The sequence below is a fragment of the Oncorhynchus clarkii genome, chromosome 3 (assembly GCF_045791955.1).
Source record: "Oncorhynchus clarkii lewisi isolate Uvic-CL-2024 chromosome 3, UVic_Ocla_1.0, whole genome shotgun sequence".
Taxonomy (NCBI): domain Eukaryota; kingdom Metazoa; phylum Chordata; class Actinopteri; order Salmoniformes; family Salmonidae; genus Oncorhynchus; species Oncorhynchus clarkii.
In genome coordinates this window covers 29219784-29239997 of record NC_092149.1, presented here as the reverse complement: position 1 = coordinate 29239997, position 20214 = coordinate 29219784, and the positions used below count along the sequence as shown (strand labels likewise).

General features: G+C 41.6%; 1 protein-coding gene and 1 pseudogene across 2 annotated transcripts in view; both read left to right on the top strand.

Annotated features, from left to right (window-relative positions):
- LOC139392638 (synaptic vesicle glycoprotein 2A-like) overlaps window positions 1-3326 on the top strand; it is a 48145-nt gene extending 44819 nt beyond the window's left edge. For both annotated transcript variants that reach the window (XM_071140763.1, XM_071140772.1), the window contains exon 13: window positions 199-3326. In XM_071140763.1, coding sequence (XP_070996864.1) covers window positions 199-382 — 184 coding nt within the window. In that variant the 3' untranslated portion in view covers window positions 383-3326. The remainder of the gene's footprint in view (window positions 1-198) is intronic.
- A 9061-nt stretch (window positions 3327-12387) lies between these two features.
- LOC139385415 (bolA-like protein 1) lies at window positions 12388-12870 on the top strand (annotated as a pseudogene).
- The last annotated feature ends 7344 nt before the right edge of the window (window positions 12871-20214 follow it).

Sequence of the window (20214 nt, the reverse complement as noted above, 5' to 3'; positions counted from 1 at the left end):
ATTTACCACACCCCCTCAAGCCTTTTTGCTTAATAATATCGGACCATGATTAAATATTATTTTCCAATTTCAGAAAGGGTAGTAGTGCTGCCCATCTGGCTGAACAGTCCTCCTGTAGGTGTTACATTATGAGTTCAATCTGAGACTGTTTGAATAGAGGTCATTAGGGAACTGACTGATCTTCCTCTCTCCTCCCAGATGCACAGCGTTTGGCTTTCTAAATGCCCTCTGTAAGCTGGCAGCCGTGTTGGGCATCAGCATCTTCACCTCCTTCGTGGGCATTACCAAGGCTGTGCCCATCCTGTTCGCCTCCGGGGCGCTTGCAGCGGGCAGCTTCCTGGCGTTCAAGCTGCCGGAGACGCGGGGCCAGGTGCTGCAATAGTGTGGCCACACCCCTAGGGGGCGACATGGGGGGTCAGAATGAGTAAGCCACACTGTGAACAACAAGTTGTCCAAGAAACCCCTAAACTCTGCCCTGTACGCCCCATTGAAGTCAGAGCCTATTCACAGGAATGAGTTCAATGCAGATGCTGCACAGATCTACTAAGCTGTAAATATTGTGGATTGCCTGATATTGGATGTACTGTTTAGATAGACACATCTCTATACTACTAAGATCTGTGGAATTGTGCTGCCGATGCTTAACATTGATCCCTATGAATAGGCTGTGAGTTGGTAGAGAAAGGGAAGTGCAACCAAACTCTGCCCCTAGACCAACAGAAGCTGTTCCAACTTGAATCCTTGTTCAGTGCAATCTTAATCACTGAGTGTATGTGTTTATGAGGGTTGAGGAGGTAGTTTAGATGCAGGTCCCCAAAATGAAGACAGATTACTGGGGTTATGGGGTAGGGACATGGGGTCTAGTTTATGAGCCATGCCTATAGCCCGTAATAGAAATGACCACTAGCCATCCAATCCATATTCACACCAATTTCTCTGATAAGCTCAGCTCACTTCCCATCTACATGAGTCTACATTGCTATGGGAGAACGTCAGTCATAAATGATACGTCATACCTTGATTTGAACCATTTTTGACTTAATGGGTAAACCAAAACATTCAGTTAAACCAAGGCCTCTCCTCATGTTCATACCTTCCAAGGTCTTGTGTTTATTTTATGTACAAAATAACTGCCATTTTATAGGTTTTAGAACATTCCAGGTTTACTTTTCATTATGGTTTGAATGAGACTGTTGACAAAAGTGATCTGTTGAGCTTTTTCCCTTTAAAACATTCTTTCTAGCCGTTCTATCTCAATCAATCATAAACGGCTGCTCAAATCAATCCTTCAAATCTCCATTTCTGACAATGTTGAAATTTGTTCAGCCCACATTGTTCGCCATGTACATTTTAGAACAGCACTTTTGTTCAAACATTCCACATTTAAAGCACAAATGTTTGCTAATGCAAATAGGACTGTTGTCACAATTTGTTACAATAGTTATTATTATTGTAACGTTTTAAACAAACGTTTAAAAGCCCACAGTTCAAGTGTCATTCTTGCTTCATGTATCCTGTAGTAACAAATGCCTTCTTTGTTCCATCTGTCACAGGTTTTATGTTTTGCTCGTAGAAAATGTGTTTTGGGAAAGTGGTATGCATAAGTGAATTCGTGGACAATTAGCCAAAAAGATAGAACACAATACGAAAATGGCATTGAAGTGTATCATGTTACTGTAGATCAATAAGTCAGATGTTAGATGTTGAATCCATGTCCTTTTTACGAGAGAAATCACACTGCCTTTGATATCATTTGCCTGTTCTAACATTGACCTTGGATTTCAGGAACATTCTCGCAACCCTTAAACACATCAAACCACTTTAATGTGCACAACTGAAACATACCTTTTCATTTTTTGTGATATTGTGAAACAGGAACTAGATGTTGAAAATAAGACACAAAGATATGGAAAGGACGTAGTAAACCTCCGTGAAACATTGCAACAATGTGACATATTTTCAGTAGAGTCCATTTGATATTTATTTTGAGTTTGAAAGATATTAAGATATATTTAAGATGTATTTATTTAAGATATATTTACTTTTGGGTGCAATGTGTTTCAAAAGAGACTATAGTGGTAAGGACATATATGCACTGTCATTAAATACTATCATGTACATCATAGCCCATATTTTATTATTTATTTTGATATGGGTGTGAGACTGTGCTTGTTTGCCTGTGCAATATTGAACTTTGACCTGCAATATTGAGGTGTTTCTTGTGGATTCTTGATAGCTTGTTTATTAGTTGTTTTATCTGATACTTGGAGTATGATTAACTGATGTGGCGATACAAGTAAAAGCTGCTTTATTGATCGGATGATCAAAACGACAATTAAACCTCGATGAGATGGGGAACATTATTGGATGCTATTGGATGTTTATGGGAAACATTTCACCGAGCATTGAAATAGAAGTAGTATAACTTTCCTTTGATTTCCACCCTTGAAGCTTAGAACATCATGATATATGGGTACATTTAACACGTTACACACCTCCGCTGAGGTTTTTTTTATCATACATGATAGACTAGGACTAAACACACTGCTAAGGGCAGTGTCCTCATGGGATATCTGATCCATAGATTTCCTGAACATTGGTTTGGTACCAAACAACGTTCCACATTCCCCTTATAGCAAGCACATTGATCAAGTGTGGTATGTTCACAATTGCATGTTACAAAGAAACAAACTCAGAAAAGCAACAAAGCACTGATTCAGCAACAAAGGAAATGATCATAAACTGCCATTTTTTAGGATAGCAGCCATATGTAGACTTAACAGCATTCTAGATAAAGACCAATCCATTGCACTAAATGTACCTAGCTGTACATGCACAGTTGTTAATGCCTTGCATTCTTAAAAAGACCAAAACCTTTGAAACATAAAATATATCAGTAGCTAGCACATGAAGGGAAACAGAAGGTAGAGCAGTTGACGTACGCACAATAACTGCTTACAAGCGACCAATTTAAGACAGTAGCCAAATGATTCATTGGTACCAAATGAGTCACGCATGCAGTTGTGAACCGCACACAAAATAATCAGTATACATTGATTTACAGTAGTCGCAGTTGACTATTTATTGACATAGCAACCTCTCACTTTACTTTATGTTTACATTACCATAAACTAGCATATCGTACGTTCAGTGTATGACCCCTTAATCTATATAGGAACTTCAAGCCGTTACCACATTCCTCAAAATCGACATGCATTAGTCTACACATCCAAACCATTCACTGATGGTTTAGTGACTGCCGATCTATAAGTGTGCCATGAGTAACTTCTCTCATTGATTATTGCCAAATATTTTTGTATGTCTTAAGTTTATACTATGTCATAAAGAAACTGGAATATAGATTTAAATATGTAAATTAAAATAAATAAAATATAACATAGATCATTAATAAATATTATAGCTCTTTATAACCTTTGACCCCTTGAAAATATTCCTGTGGTAGGGGGAGCAGTTTTTATGAACTGATTTGGGACGTGGATGGCCAGTCTGTCGGAAAGTACATTTATTCACAATTCCTCTAAGAAGCACAGTAATCTTAAAAGATTAATTTGTTATTGAAGAATCAGCATCAGCATTGCAGCATGTGTCTGATCTGTGTTTCCATATCCTATCTCTATGTTGTCATAATTATACCGCCCATGAAATGATAAACAAGGATGTCAATATTAATGTTGTATAGTACGACATGGAACGCTGTGAAATGCTTAACTATCTATTTACTCTCTCAGTGAACCAGTTCAGGATATTTTAAGTCAAGATTGTTTCTAGTACCTGTAGTTGCATATTTTCAATTCTGTTACAAGGTTTTTTTGTATTCTTAACTTGTTGCTCGGTCAACGGTCAATCATGAGTGCAAAAACGTAATTATAGCAATAAGTGTTAGATTGTTTGTCTTTTATCTCTCCCCAAAACACTATTGGGAAATGAAACACATTATATATTGGGCCTTTTCCACTGAAATGCTGTGTGTTTGCTTCTACTAAATGGGACTGAATGGCTTATATTCACTTCTAAAACTACCCCTAGGTCTTTGGAGGCTTTTGTCAATAAGAAAACATTGCAATTAATTACATGTAACAGAGAATTTATCACTGTCATAGTACTGTGCTGTAGAATCTGTAGTTGTTTGTATGTAAGTATATATCATAATATTAGAAATTACGATACGGTATACATGTGGAACCATAGAAAAATACAAAGGACAAAAAAACTGAAGTGTAAATGACAGAGTACTATTGTATGGTGTCTTCGATTTTGTGTATTTTGTAAATGAAAATGGAATAGAAGTAAATACATCAAAATAAATACTACTGGTTATGAAGAATACTTAAATGTTACAACGTCATGATTCTGTTAGAAAGTTTGTGTGTGAGATTTTTTCATATCTTTTGTCATCGTTTATTTATTTACCTTTTCAGAACTGCAATGGATAGCAAAGAAAAATAAACTACTGTCCTAATGATGAAACCCTTGTAATTATATCATTTACCGATATGATCATGATGATAAAATGATAAAATTGATTTCTTGACTTTTGTGCCTAGGGGTCAGAACAGAATCCCACTGGCCACAGATGTCAATCCAATGTCTTATTCCACGTTGGTTCTATGTAATTTCACCAACAGGCATAATAGCTCATTGAGAAAAATTTTACTTTGCAACAAACCTCCACCAGTACTAGATTTACTAGCCCTAGTCCCAGGTCGTCTACAAAGACTACAAAGTCACAGACAGTCCAAACCAGGCGGCACTTCCTGTGTACGTTGGATAACTGAGGACGCTGTGAAAAGGTAGGTTGCAAATACATTTATTACAACTCGCTTTGGGTTATTACAGCTTTGCTAATTTATTAATAACAACCCTAACTAGCTAAGGTACTATTTGAGGCTACGAAATGCAGTCAATGTGGCAGTGAGTACTGCAAGTAGCTAGCTAACCAGTTAGATAACGTTAGAAGGCTAACGTAGCTAGTCATAGTATGTTGTGAAATAAATTAGCCCACGTCAATGGGCAGCATTGCATATTCATGTATTAAAGAACAGATGTTGAAGCTATAGATAACAGATACTGTAGCTATGTAAAGCAGAGTCTGCTGTAAAATAGCTGGCTTAACAGCAGATAGCAAGCTACTGGATGCAAGCTACACACAAAAACGGTTCCAAAAGGGTTATTTGTTCCAAAGGGGTTATTCGGCTGTCCCAATAGGATAATCAATCAAATGTATTTATAAAGCCCTTCTTACATCAGCTGATGTCGCAAAGTGCTGTACAGAAACTCAGCCTAAAACTCCAAACAGCAAGCAATGCAGGTGTAGAAGCACGGTGGCTAGGAAAAACTCCCTAGAAAGGCCAGAACCTAGGAAGAAACCTAGAGAGGAACCAGGCTATGAGAGGTGGCCAGTCCTCTTCTGGCTGTGCCGGGTGGAGATTATAACGGAACATGGCCAAGATGTTCAAATGTTCATAGATGACCAACAGGGTCAAATAGTAACAATCACAGTGGTTGTCGAGGGTGCAACAGGTCAGCACCTCAGGAGTAAATGTCAGTTGGCTTTTCATAGCTGATCATTCAGAGTATCTCTACCGCTCCTGCTGTCTCTAGTGAGTTGAAAACAGCAGGTATGGGACAGGTAGCACGTCCGGTGAACAGGTCAGGGTTCCATAGCCGCAGGCAGAACAGTTGAAACTGGAGCAGCAGCACGGCCAGGTGGACTGGGGACAGCAAGGAGTCATCAGGCCAGGTAGTCCTGAGGCATGGTCCTAGGGCTCAGGTCCTCTGAGATAGAGAAAGAAAGGAAGAAAGAAAGAGAGAAAGAAAGAGAATTAGAGAGAGCATACTTAAATTCACAGGACACTGGACAAGACAGGAGATCACGTAAGTGACTCAGTCCACTCAAATCACGCACCCTTCCTAGGGAAGAGCACCAGTAAGCCAGTGACTCAGCCCCTGTAATAGGGTTAGAGGCAGAGAATCCCAGTGGAGAGAGGAGAAACGGCCAGGCAGAGACAGCAAGGCCAGTTCGTTGCTCCAGTGCCTTTCCGTTCACCTTCACACTCCTGGGCCAGACTACACTCAATCATAGGACCTACTGAAGAGATGAGTCTTCAATAAAGACTTAAAGGTTGAGACCGAGTCTGCGTCTTTCACATGGGTAGGCAGACCATTCCATAAAAATGGAGCTCTATAGAAGAAAGCCCTGCCTCCAGCTGTTTGCCCTGCCTCCAGCTGTTTGTAAAAAAAAACATTTTTTACACCTTTACTTATCTAGGCAAGTCAACCTGTTGAAGCCAGGAGTTCCTCACGAGGAACACCACCCCCCCCCGTCCAGCTCAACCCGTGGCGCATGGAACGCAAAAATATTCTTAGAAATATTTAACCTCCACACATTAACAAGTCCAATAGCTCAAATGAAAGATAAACACCTTGTTCATCTACCCAGCATGTCAGAATTTTTAAATGTTTTACGGCGAAAACACACCACATATTTATATTAGACCACCACCGAAATCAAGACAAGCGGCAGCCATTTTGTCCCAGAAAATAAAAAATTATAAAAGCAGGATTAAAAAATAAATCGCTCACTAACCTTTTGAAAATCTTCATCAGACGACAGTAATAGGGCACGTTACACAGTACATTTTTTTTTTTTCAATAATATGCCATATATATCCATAAATGTCCATTTACAATGCACTCATGTTCAGAAATTACTCAAAAATGTCTGCAGGAAATCTAGGTAGCACGGCAAGATAACGTAAATAAACATCATAAACTTTGGCTAAATATACATGTTCCACATATAGTTAGAAAGATACACTGCTTCTTTATGCAACCGCTCTGTTACATTTCTTTTTAACGTTACAGAAATCGCACACTATTCAATATATCTGAGACGGCGCTCAGTTCCAAGCTACATTTCTACGTAATGTTGGAGTCAACAGAAACACAGATTTAAGCATAAATATTCCCTTACCTTCGATGGTCTTCGTTCAGAATGTTCTGGAAGGGTTCATACTTACCCAATACATCGTTTGGTTTCAAGTCTTGCGTCTTTGTATTAGCTACTGCTAATAACATCAGCTGAAATGCACCCAAAACGTCCTCCGGTCCGGATAAGTTGCGCATCAAAACTTCAAAATTACAAATTATATGTCGACTAAACAGGTCAAACTAAGTGCAGAAGCAAGCTTTATGATGTTTTAGACGTGCAAAACAAACTTCAATTCAACCGAGCATCGTTTGCTCTTCCCAGGAGTACTGGAACAAAGGAATGGCTGTGACCAATTCGCGCCCTAACGCACAGGTTTTTTTATCGCGACACTTACTCCAATCACTCCTATAGGGCCAATTCTCGCGCGATTTGAACGATTGAACGCTCCAAAGAAAGAGGACATCTAGTGGAAGAGATGGAAAGTGTCCCCAGATCCATAAGTGGTCGGGAAGGGTGGGGGCCATGACGTCAAAGTTGCTCCAACTTTCATGGCCACAAAAACTAGTTTGGAAGAATGCATGCCCTGTGAGTTCTGCTATACTTACAGACATAATTCCAACGGTTTTAGAAGCTTTAGAGTGTTTTCTATCCAATAATAATTATTATATGCATATATTAGCAATTTTTTATAATTTTTTTTTCAGTTTTCTAGGGGTACCCAATTTCTCCAAAGGGGGCGTAAATCTGCCATGTCCTAAACAGGATAAGAACACATTCTTATTTTCAATGAAGGCCTAGGAACGGTGGGTTAACTGCCTTGTTCAGGGGCGGAATGACAGATTTTTACCTTGTCAGCTTGGGGATTCGTTTTTGCAATCATCTGGTTAATAGTCCAACGCTCTAACCACCTGCCTTACATTGCACTCCACGAGGAGCCTGCATGGCAGGCTGACTACCTGTTACGCGAGGGCAGCAAGAAGCCAAGGTAAGTTGCTTATCTTATAAAAAACAATCAATCTTAACATAATCACTAGTTAACTACACATGGTTGATATTACTAGTTTATCTAGCGTGTCCAGCGTTGCATATAATCTATGCGGTGACTGTTAATTTCTCATCGAATCACAGCCTACTTCGCCAAACGGGTGATGATTTAGCACTGTCGTTGCACCAAACCTAACCATAAACATCAATGCCTTTGTCACGGTGATCCTCCTCTTCATCTGAAGAGGAGAGGCGAGAAGGATCGGAGGACCAAAATGCAGCGTGGTAGGTGTTCATCATTAATTTTAATAAAGAAAACACTAAACACTGAAACACTATACAAAAACAATAAACGCAATAACAACCGTGACGCTAATGCGAACTGTGCTGAAACAAGCAATCAACATAGACAATCACCCACAAACAAACAGTGCAACCCAGGCTACCTAAGTATGATTCTCAATCAGAGACAACTAATGACACCTGCCTCTGATTGAGAACCATACTAGGACGAAACATAGAAATCAAATCATAGAAAATCAAACATAGACTGCCCACCCCAACTCACGCCCTGACCATACTAAATAAATACAAAACAAAGGAAATAAAGGTCAGAACGTGACAGCCTTTGTTTAAAATTAATAAACAAGTATATATTTTTAAACCTGCATATTTAGTTAATATTGCCTGCTAACATGAATTTCTTATAATTAGGGAAATTGTGTCACTTCTCTTGCATTCCGTGCAAGCAGTCGGGGTATATGCTGCAGTTTGGGCCGCCTGGCTCGTTGCGAACTGTGTGAATCCATTTATTTTTAACAAAGGCCGTAATTAATTTGCCAGAATTGTACATTGACATTAACATTGAAGGTTGTACAATGTAACAGCAATATTTAGACTTAGGGATGCCACCCGTTAGATAAAATACGGAACTGTTCCGTATTTCACTGAAAGAATAATTTTTTTGTTTTCGAAATGATAGTTTACCATATCAATGACCAAAGGCTCGTATTTCTCTGTGTTAATATGTTATAATTAAGTCTATGATTTGATATTTGATAGAGCAGTCTGGCTGAGCGATGGTAGGCAGCAGCGGGCTCGTAAGCATTCATTCAAACAGCACTTTCGTGCATTTGCCAACAGCATTGAGCTGTTTATGACTTCAAGCCTATCAACTCCCCGAGATTAGGCTGGTGTAACCGATGTGAAATGACTAGCTAGTTAGCGGGGTGCGCGCTAATAGCGTTTCAAACGTCACTCGCTCTGAGACTTGGAGTAGTTGTTCTCCCTGCTCAGCAAGGGCCTCGGCTTTTGTGGAGCGATGGGTAACGATGCTTCGAGGGTGACTGTTGTCGATGTGTTCCTGGTTTGAGCCCAGGTAGGGGCGAGGAGAGGGACGTCAGCTATACTGTTACACTGGCAATAATAAATTGCCTATAAGAATATCCAGTAGTCAAAGGTATATGAAATACAAATGGTATAGAGAGAAATAGTCCTATAATTCCTATAATAACTACAACCTAAAACCTCTTACCTGGGAATATTGAAGACTCATGTTAAAAGGAACCACCAGCTTTCATATGTTCTCATGTTCTGAGCAAGGAACTTAAACGTTTTTTACATGGCACATTTACATATCCACTTTTACTTTCTTCTCCAACACTTTGTTTTTGCATTATTTAAACCAAACTGAACATGTTTCATTATTTATTTGAGGCTAAATTGATTTTATTGTTGTACTGTATTAAGGTAAAAGAAAAGTGTTCATTCAGTATTGTTGTAATTGTCATTATTACAAATACATTTAAAAAATTGTCAGATTAATCGGTATCGTTTTTTTTGGTCCTCCAATAATCGGTACCGGTTTTGGCGTTGAAAAATCATAATCGGTCAACCTCTAGTGACCATAGTGTACGTGTAGGTACAGTGCCTTGCGAAAGTATTCGGCCCCCTTGAACTTTGTGACCTTTTGCCACATTTCAGGCTTCAAACATAAAGATATAAAACTGTATTTTTTTTGTGAAGAATCAACAACAAGTGGGACACAATCATGAAGTGGAACGACATTTATTGTATATTTCAAACTTTTTTAACAAATCAAAAACTGAAAAATTGTGCGTGCAAAATTATTCAGCCCCCTTAAGTTAATACTTTGTAGCGCCACCTTTTGCTGCGATTACAGCTGTAAGTCGCTTGGGGTATGTCTCTATCAGTTTTGCACATCGAGAGACTGACATTTTTTCCCATTCCTCCTTGCAAAACAGCTTGAGCTCAGTGAGGTTGGATGGAGAGCATTTGTGAACAGCAGTTTTCAGTTCTTTCCACAGATTCTCGATTGGATTCAGGTCTGGACTTTGACTTGGCCATTCTAACACCTGGACATGTTTATTTTTGAACCATTCCATTGTAGATTTTGCTTTATGTTTTGGATCATTGTCTTGTTGGAAGACAAATCTCCGTCCCAGTCTCAGGTCTTTTGCAGACTCCATCATGTTTTCTTCCAGAATGGTCCTGTATTTGGCTCCATCCATCTTCCCATCAATTTTAACCATCTTCCCTGTCCCTGCTGAAGAAAAGCAGGCCCAAACCATGATGCTGCCACCACCATGTTTGACAGTGGGGATGGTGTGTTCAGGGTGATGAGCTGTGTTGCTTTTACACCAAACATAACGTTTTGCATTGTTGCCAAAAAGTTCAATTTTGGTTTCATCTGACCAGAGCACCTTCTTCCACATGTTTGGTGTGTCTCCCAGGTGGCTTGTGGCAAACTTTAAACAACACTTTTTATGGATATCTTTAAGAACTGGCTTTCTTCTTGCCACTCTTCCATAAAGGCCAGATTTGTGCAATATACGACTGATTGTTGTCCTATGGACAGAGTCTCCCACCTCAGCTGTAGATCTCTGCAGTTCATCCAGAGTGATCATGGGCCTCTTGGCTGCATCTCTGATCAGTCTTCTCCTTGTATGAGCTGAAAGTTTAGAGGGACGGCCAGGTCTTGGTAGATTTGCAGTGGTCTGATACTCCTTCCATTTCAATATTATCGCTTGCACAGTGCTCCTTGGGATGTTTAAAGCTTGGGAAATCTTTTTGTATCCAAATCCGGCTTTAAACTTCTTCACAACAGTATCTCGGACCTGCCTGGTGTGTTCCTTGTTCTTCATGATGCTCTCTGCGCTTTTGACGGACCTCTGAGACTATCACAGTGCAGGTGCATTTATACGGAGACTTGATTACACACAGGTGGATTGTATTTATCATCATTAGTCATTTAGGTCAACATTGGATCATTCAGATATCCTCACTGAACTTCTGGAGAGAGTTTGCTGCACTGAAAGTAAAGGGGCTGAATAATTTTGCACGCCCAATTTTTCAGTTTTTGATTTGTTAAAAAAGTTTGAAATATCCAATAAATGTCGTTCCACTCCATGATTGTGTCCCACTTGTTGTTGATTCTTCACAAAAAAATACAGTTTTATATCTTTATGTTTGAAGCCTGAAATGTGGCAAAAGGTCGCAAAGTTCAAGGGGGCCGAATACTTTCGCAAGGCACTGTATGTACAGCAGGACCAAATCGGAAAGATAGGTAGGAGCAAGCCCGTGTAGCAGGACCAAATCGGAAAGATAGGTAAAGCCCGTGTAATGCTTTGTAGGTTGGCAGTAAAACCTTGAAATCAGCCCTTGCCTTAACAGGAAGCCAGTGTAGAGAGGCTAGCATTGGAGTAATATGATCAAATATTTTGGTTCTAGTTAAGATTCTAGCAGCCGTGTTTAGCACTAACTGAAGTTTATTTAGTGCTTTATCCGTGTAGCCGGAAAGTAGAGCATTGCAATAGTCTAACCTAGAAGTGGAAAAAGCATGGATACATTTTTCTGCATCATTTTTGGACAGAATGTTTCTGATTTTTGCAATGTTACGTAGATGGAAAAAAAGCTGTCCTTGAAACAGTATTGATATGTTTGTCAAAAGAGAAATCAAGGTCCAGAGTAACGCCAAGGTCCTTTACAGTTTTATTTGAGACGACTGTACAACCATCAAGATTAATTGTCAGATTCAACAGAAGATCTCTTTGCTTCTTGGGACCTAGAACAAGCATCTCTGTTTTGTCCGAGTTTAAAAGTAGAACATTTGCAGCCATCCACTTCCTTATGTCTGAAACACAGGCTTCCATGGAGGGCAATTTTGGGGCTTTACCATGTTTCATCGAAATGTACAGCTGTGTGTCATCCGCAAAGCAGTGAAAGTTAACATTATGTTTCCGAATGACTGGTAGAACCATTTTGGGTTCCATGTAGAACCCTTTCCACAGACGGGACAGCCGAAGAACCCCTTTATGTTCTAGATAGCACCTTTTTCTCCTAAAAGTGTAACTTCTGAACCTGAAGAGGGAACACCAGACCACTTCTTCATTGCAAGCTGACTACAGTCATCGCCTGCCCCAGTCCTCTGAATGTTGCCCAGTGTTCTCAGCTATGCTCGTCCAATCTCCACCACCCACGCCTTCACCATGGCCCTTAGCCCACTTCAGACCCCACATGGCTCCTGATCCCAACCTGCCCATGGAGGGGGCCATACGGACCAAGCTCACCCAGCAGCTGGAGCCAGAACCCCTGGAAGTCCACAACGAGAGCCACACGCACGCCGTGCCCCCTGGATCCGAGTCCCACTTCCCAGTCCTGGTGGTCAGCCCAGATTCGACTGCCTCTCCCAGCTACAGCGCCACCGCCTTCTCAATGAGACCCTAGCCGAGGAGCTGAAGACCTGTATCCACGCGCTGGCCATCCAGGCCAAGACACCCCAGCAGTGGGGCAGCAACCCCACTATAGCCAAGAGCCCACCCTGCATGGGAGGATCCAAGGGGGACCACAAGGTGGAGGAGGATGGGACTGACCAGCGAAACTCAGCAGTCATCAACCCTGGTTCTAAAGAGTAACAGCCTGTGCAGGCTTTGGTTCCAGCACTAACTCATCTATTAAAATGTGTTGTCTGTTCAAGACCTTGATTAGTTTAATCAGGTCTGGAACAAAAACCTGCACGCCCATATGCCTGCAGTTGAAGATGGTGTCTATTAACATTGTTGTAAACTAGTGTGATATAATTTCATTACTGCTTGAGAGGTTGTTTCTAAATGAGCAGCATCACTTCGGTCTCTTGGCAGTTTAATTCAAGAAGAGTTGTGTTTTAGATTAATTAGACTCTTGCATTTAGTGGCCATCACTATAATGTCTCAAGATCTTGTAGTTCAGTAGTATGTGGTACATTGAACTATATGATATGATATGAAGTGATGGAGTGTGTCTGTTTTGTCTGAAAATAAAATGTCTTGTATGTGAGGGCAGAAGTACGAGAAGTCAAGACAGAATAAAGAATATGTTTTCTCAGGTGCATTGTGGCAGTTTTGTGGTTGGCATTATTTATTACATTATTTATATCATTATACAAATTTAATAAAATATTGCATGTAATGTTTTTGTTTTGTATACTACCTTTGCATACACATCTGCAATATAGGTTTAAAAATTGCTGTGTTTTGATTTTGAAATGGAACTCTAAATGTAGTACTAATGGTACCACATGGGGGCAGTATGTGCAAATGTTATGTTGATTTGAAGTACAGCGTTGACAGAATGATGAAACATGGCTTCATTCTTTCATTATGACACTGCCTTTCATCAACTCTTCAACACAGTAATGATTAAATCCCATAATACTTTTTATTTCAGTTCTCACCATAACAAAATGCCAGTGTTATAGCAACAGGGGATAATCACTCAAATTGTGGAATATAAAGTGTTGGTTAATAGAGGTGGTCAAACTCGATTGTCTTAACTCACATACAGGGTGTATCAGAGTTCACTTACTTCCTTATCAATTTGACTTATTAGCCTGTCTTTTCTAATTAAACTGGATGGCTTAGGGCCAGAAGACAGGGTGAAAGATGTTGGTGGTTCTCAGAATGACATATCCTAACCCTATCATGGCCGTGTGTTTCTATTTCTGTCTCGGGCTGTATGTGTCAACGTGAAGGTCCTCTTGTCCTACCCTCAACCCCAGGACCTGCCAGAATATCTGTTATTACAAAAACATGTAAGAGTAATGGCATGAAAAACATTGTTGGTGATAGCCTAAACAAACAGTGAACGAACATCTTTTCCCAATGTGCTGTTTTTCCAATAAATTAGTAAACATTTTAATGTTTTAGGAGGTTTTATTGAAATATTTCAGTACATCAACAAACAGGATCACTTTAAAATATGCAACTAAATCAACAATATTCAACAGAGCCAAAACAACCATCCAAGCGGCCATTTTTCCCATACATTTTTTAAGTGCTGAAAAGCTCATAAAGATGGTCCTTATTGAATGTGGAGTCAACTCAAGGTTGACTTCTACAAACGTCCCTGTCTGGAATAGACGACCTGTCAGGCCTTACAAAAGGCCCTGTAAGGAAGGTGAACAACTGGTGTCACTGGTTTGAAAAAGGAAAAGAGTAACACAACCATTTTATGATCCTGTCTATTAAGAGTCAGGCCTCAGGGGGAGACGTAAACTACTACACACGGGCAAAAAGCGAAGGGTGAAGGCAATTGCAATAAAGTCTACTGCCTCGGGAAGCAAAGACTTGTCTCTGCAAATTAGATTTACCTGTCACAATTCCAGGTGCTGTTATGAGGGAGTGGCGAGGAAGACACGTCAACGATTTTAAACCAGCATAGCATAGTGCTGTTGCAACAAAAATGACGAAGTTGATTGGTTGATATCCTTCATGAGTTGTTATGAGATGAGAGTTTGTAGAGTTTATTGAACTGCTAGTTCACAACTCAATCAGAAAAATTCTGACGGTGTATAGGTAGCATGGGTTAGGGTAAATTGCTTTCCAATTGGTAATACTTTGAAATGTATTCATTTAAAACAATAAGTAATGTTGACATATAATGTGTTATCTTCAATTCATGAACTGAAAGGAAATTAAATTAATGGATGGACAATATTAAAAACTAAAACAAATTACAGCCAACTCTGGTAGATAGGCTGCTTTCCCTCTGGCTGGTCCCTGGTGATGATGGATCATTCAGGGGGTCCCGGGTTGCCCACGTGTCCTGGTCTGGGTGATCCATCAGTGGGAACCCACCTCAGTGGTAGCCTGCTCTACGTCAGAGCCAGGAGTAATGGTGCCAGGCCGGTCTGGGACCCTGGGCAAGGCAGGGTTCCCGCGATGGCCCCTGATTTACGCTCCCGGCTCTGGACCAGGTCTCCTTTTGCACAGCTGACCCCTCCAGGTTGGCGGTCAGGGGGGCTCGAGGAGAGGAGGGAGGGAGGAAGGGAGGCACCAAATGGGTGTCTACTCTGAGAAAAGGCCCTGCCGCGGCCTGCTTGACCGTCCCAGGGGAATATCTCCCTCCACAGCCCCCCTGGTCAGCTGCAGTGTCTGTGCAGCATGTGTGTGGAGGGAAAAGAGCCCGTTAAACACATTTAATTAAACCCCACTAGTAACAACACTTGTTAAATTGACATGTTTTGAATGATAAAGCTGGGGGTGTTACACATTAAAAACTATTAATCATTGTAGGAAATGTTACAAAGATCCATGACTATTATATGGGATGATTTGTACTAGCTTTATTATCCTATTTTGCCTTAAAAACATACTTTGGCATGTCTTCACAGTACACCCGTAGGTCCAGATAGGGAATACATCACATTCAAAACACTAATTACAAGTTAGAAACTTCAGAAACGGTTTTAAAAGTTCACACTGATCTGATAAATAATCATTATCTGGTTTCACAATGTGAGAAAAAACAAGTGTTGGATTTAAGATGACAGTAATAGCCTATTATAAAAGCCTACTAAGTCCTTTAATTGGAAAGTTTTTCTCTCTCACGCAGCACACTGCCTACTAATGAATTCAGTGAATGGGCGGCTTGAAGGAAAAGGACAAAGAAAGAGATAGGGGAAGACAATATCCTTGTGTGGGAGAATTAGTTACACTCAGTAGTCTAAGTATTCAAAGCAGAGAAAAGGGCTGCAGGGATTAAGAGAAAAGTCCACACAGGTGGGCTCTGGGAGAAACCAGGGTCACATGACAGGACGTTACCTCGTTTGATAAACACCAGCCGGGCTCACAGGAAGAAGGAAGGGAGTTATTTTATAGGGGAATTAACTGGCGCTACACATCAGGTATTTATTAAGGCAGATCTCCCAGGTGTGCAGTACAACCAAGTCAAGCAAAACATCTTGGAGGGTTTCTTAATGAGAAACATCTTGGATCTAAACGTCATAATGGTCAGTAAATAGTCATACTGATAAGGGTTGTGATTTGAGACTAAGAATGAGGCTAAGCATATTTCAGTCTTCATGGGAGAGGAGTTAAACAATCTCAAACAATCAATCACACGTAATCACTTTTGCACATTTTCCTCTGCACATTGGTCAATCATGTCATTAGATGAGAAGCATTCTTCTACCTTTGCCCCTTTACATTTTCACTTATTTTATTCTGGGTGCAAGAATATTTGACCTTCACAAACTCCAGTTATAAAAGAAGCATGTCATATCGATTGTTTTTTCCTTTTCAACCAAAGAAGACAAAATGTTCAGTTGTGTAAAAATATCTACTCAATCCCCAAACTCAAAGGAATTATGAAATTGAGTAACATTTTACTTGTTGCCACGTAGAGTATCTGCCTTTGTGTGATGACGACTTTTGGGGTGTGCATGGTTCGCTGACTCACATGACAGTGGAAAACCATGACTTCAGAGTTGAGTCTGGGGCTGGTTAGGCTGGTTTTGGGCCAGAGTGCACAGGCCTTACCCCTAAGCCCTCTGGAGGATCCACGCTCAGTAACTGACATGCATGCCTCTTATTCTCTCCCCTGCAGGGCTTCAACTAGAGGAGTGTACATGTCAAGACAGATGGGACACAGATAAGACTCCCTCTTTCAACCTCGTCTCTCTCTGTCCTCCCTCCTGCCTCTCTCAAGCTCTCTCTTTCTCAGCCCCCTGTCAGCGTTTCAGCAACCTCTGATCTTCTCTGATCTTTTGTTGATCTATGATGCGTCTTTTAACCTCTTCCCGTTCCTTTCTCAACCTTCCCTCTTCTTCTAATCGTCCTTCAACTGTTCTTAGTTTAGGACCCCCTCTCAATCCGCTCTCGGCCCCCATGCATAGTTTCTCTCCATGTTCTACGCACAAACTATTTTCAAACTTTTCTCAACTTTCCCTCTCAACTGTTTCAAAGCACCCCCTTTGAATCCACTTCCAGCCGCCTCGCTCATTCTCTCTGAACTTTTTGTTTTTGTTTTGCAGCCTTTTGCTAACTTTTCTCAACCCTTCCCTCAACCTTCTCCATTTCACTCTTCACTTTTCCTCAACTCTCTCTCAACTTTTTAGCCGGCCCTCATGTCCAACCTCTGTAGACCACCTAACGTAGCTTGGCTGCACTTTGTCCTCCAACCTTCTCTCAACTTTTCTCAACCAGCCCTGCCATTCAAGTGAGCTCCATGCTCCGCTTCTTATAGAGGAATACCAATGCTGAGCCCCCCAGAGAGCTGATAGAGCCTATTTATGTTTAATGCACAGCCTGAAGCTATTATCATATTACCATGTGATGTTATTGCTTTGCCCCCTGAGAATTACTTAATGTTCATGTTTTTAGTCAGAGGTTGTAAGTTATTCAAACATAAATGTTGGGAATCTTTTAGTATTTTGAGTGACAGCCGACAGAGGGACATGAGCCTATGGCTGTAGGGTGCGGCGCCTGCTTTTGCATCAACTCTCTCTTCCTTATGGTCTCTTTCTGGTTTAGTTTGTTGGACCCAAAATGCACTGACATGGATGGTTACTCACAAATGTAACTTCAACTCATAATTCATTCCCTGTCTATAAGAAATGATCAGACCATGCGCAGATACTGAATAGATGAATGCTTCATTCTCAGGATGTTGAGGAAGTATTTTCCTGTTGGAAAAACAAGTGGTCACGGTCGGGTCACCCAAACCTAACGTTGCGGTAAACTCTCATGAATGCCCCCCATTCTATCCCAACCTGCTGAATTGCTGAGGAAAGGCACCTGGTGTGCGTTGGTTGTGGTAGTAGTGTCCTATAGAGATTGTATGGCCGGGCGTAGGGCATAAAGGTCATCCCAACGCAAGGCCAGTGAATAGAGGGTTAATCTTCATCGCTTCAGATGTACGGTCAAGCTGAAAAGAGCCAGAACGCTTGACTCGGGGCTCCGACAAAATGTGATCTATTGTTCATCTGTCGGGCGCCCGTGATATATTCTATCCTACACTCTCGGACAAAATGTACCCGGCGATTATACAAGCGGGGCCGCTGGCCTGTAACAACGCCAGCTCAGGGAGTTTGGACACCAGGGTGTTTGACCTCTCGAGTCCTCTGCTCTTTTGTTCCCAGTGACCTCTGTCCCTTTACTCCCCCCCCACCTCTGAACCTAAAACCTCAGTCCCCGCCCTCACTCTCCCACACACCCTTCACACAAACAAATAAAGAAATGGGGCCCTCCAGTTTATTTTATTAGCACTTTGAAACCCAGGCCTTTTAAAGGGGAGGAGAGAAAAATAATAATAGGATTTATTAGGGTTCAAATAAAACAACGGGGCTCAGGTGAAGTTCTGGGTCAGATGGGGGTGTCACCGTGTTTGATTTTAGGAACCCCTCCGTTTTTGTCTTTGACCTTGGAGCTCTGAAATGGTGAAAAACGCAGACTTGGAGACCCCAGATCATATGTTGACGTCAGTGAGTGAGGGGGGTTGGTGACCATATGGGCTCACACTGAGGACCAAGGACCAATGCAGGGGTTATTTCTCTCACTCTCTCTTTCTCTCTCAGACAGATGGAAAAGGTATGCCCCCCCCCCCCCCCCCCCCCCGCACACACACACAGGGATCAAATATTAAATTAAATAAATCACACACACACACATAACCAGTCCAGTCCTGGTGTGGTGTTTGTTCATTGGCAGGTGACTGTTGTCCCCTTGTCTAACTCTGTGATTTGACCTAGTGAGTAGTGGTGGCAGGTAGGCAGCCCATGTCCCTTCCTGAATCCAATTTACAGTAAACACTTTCCACATAGGTCTCCGCTCTGCTGACCCTGTGTCTTGCCCACTTCTCTTGTTCCCTCTCCTCCTCTTCCCCTGTTCCTCTACTTTACAGTTGATGCTCCCATCATCTTTTCCACTGTTTACTAAACAGACAACAGACTCTCTTGCAGCCCTCCCCCTCTTTCCTCACATGCATGTCTTTGTTTGGGATCATCTGAGCAGAAAATGGTTTACATTAACTGATGAGTTGAGTTGCACCCCGGTTTGCCCTCAGAACAGCCTCAATTCGTCAGGGTATGGACTACAAGGTGTTGAAAGCGTTCCACAGGGATACTGGACCATGTTGACTCCAATGCTTCCCACAGTTGTGTCAAGTTGGCTGGATGTCCTTTGGGTAGTGGACCATTCTTGATTCCTACAGGAAACTTTTGAGGCTGAAAAACCCAGCAGTGTTGCAGTTCTGGACACACTCAAATAGGTGCACCTCACACCTACTTTCATACCCCGTTCAAAGTTGCTTAAATCTTTTGTCTTGCCCATTCACCCTCTGCATGGCACACATACACAATCCATGTCTCAATTGTCTCTAGACTTAAAAATCCTTATTTAACCTGCCTCCTCCCCTTCATCTACACTGATTGAAGTGGATTTAACAAGTGACATCAATAAGGGATCATAGCTTTCACCTGGATTCCCCTGGTCAGTCTATGTCATGGAACGAGCCGGTGTTCCTAACGTTTTGTACACTCACTGTATTCCAGCAGCAGGCCTGGCGTTAAATTGCAGTGCGAGACAGGAGTACTTAGGCGCTCATTCTGGGAGAGGGAAATCTGACAGTGCCCGTCTCCTTCCCTGAGGGGGAAAACCCCAGAGCACAGTGGAAGCACAGCAGCTATACACAACACTGCAGAACACACCTGTCTATCACAGAACACAACAGCCTGGCACAGAACACACCCGTCTAGCACAGAAAACAACAGTGTAGCACAGAACACAACAGCCTAGCACAGAACACAACAGTGTAGCACAGAACACAACAGCCTAGCACAGAACACAACAGCCTGGCACAGAACACAACAGCCTGGCACAGAACACAACAGCCTAGCACAGAACACAACAGCCTGGCACAGAACACAACAGCCTGGCACAGAACACAACAGCCTAGCACAGAACACAACAGCACAGGTCGTTCAAAGAAGATGTGACCCGTTA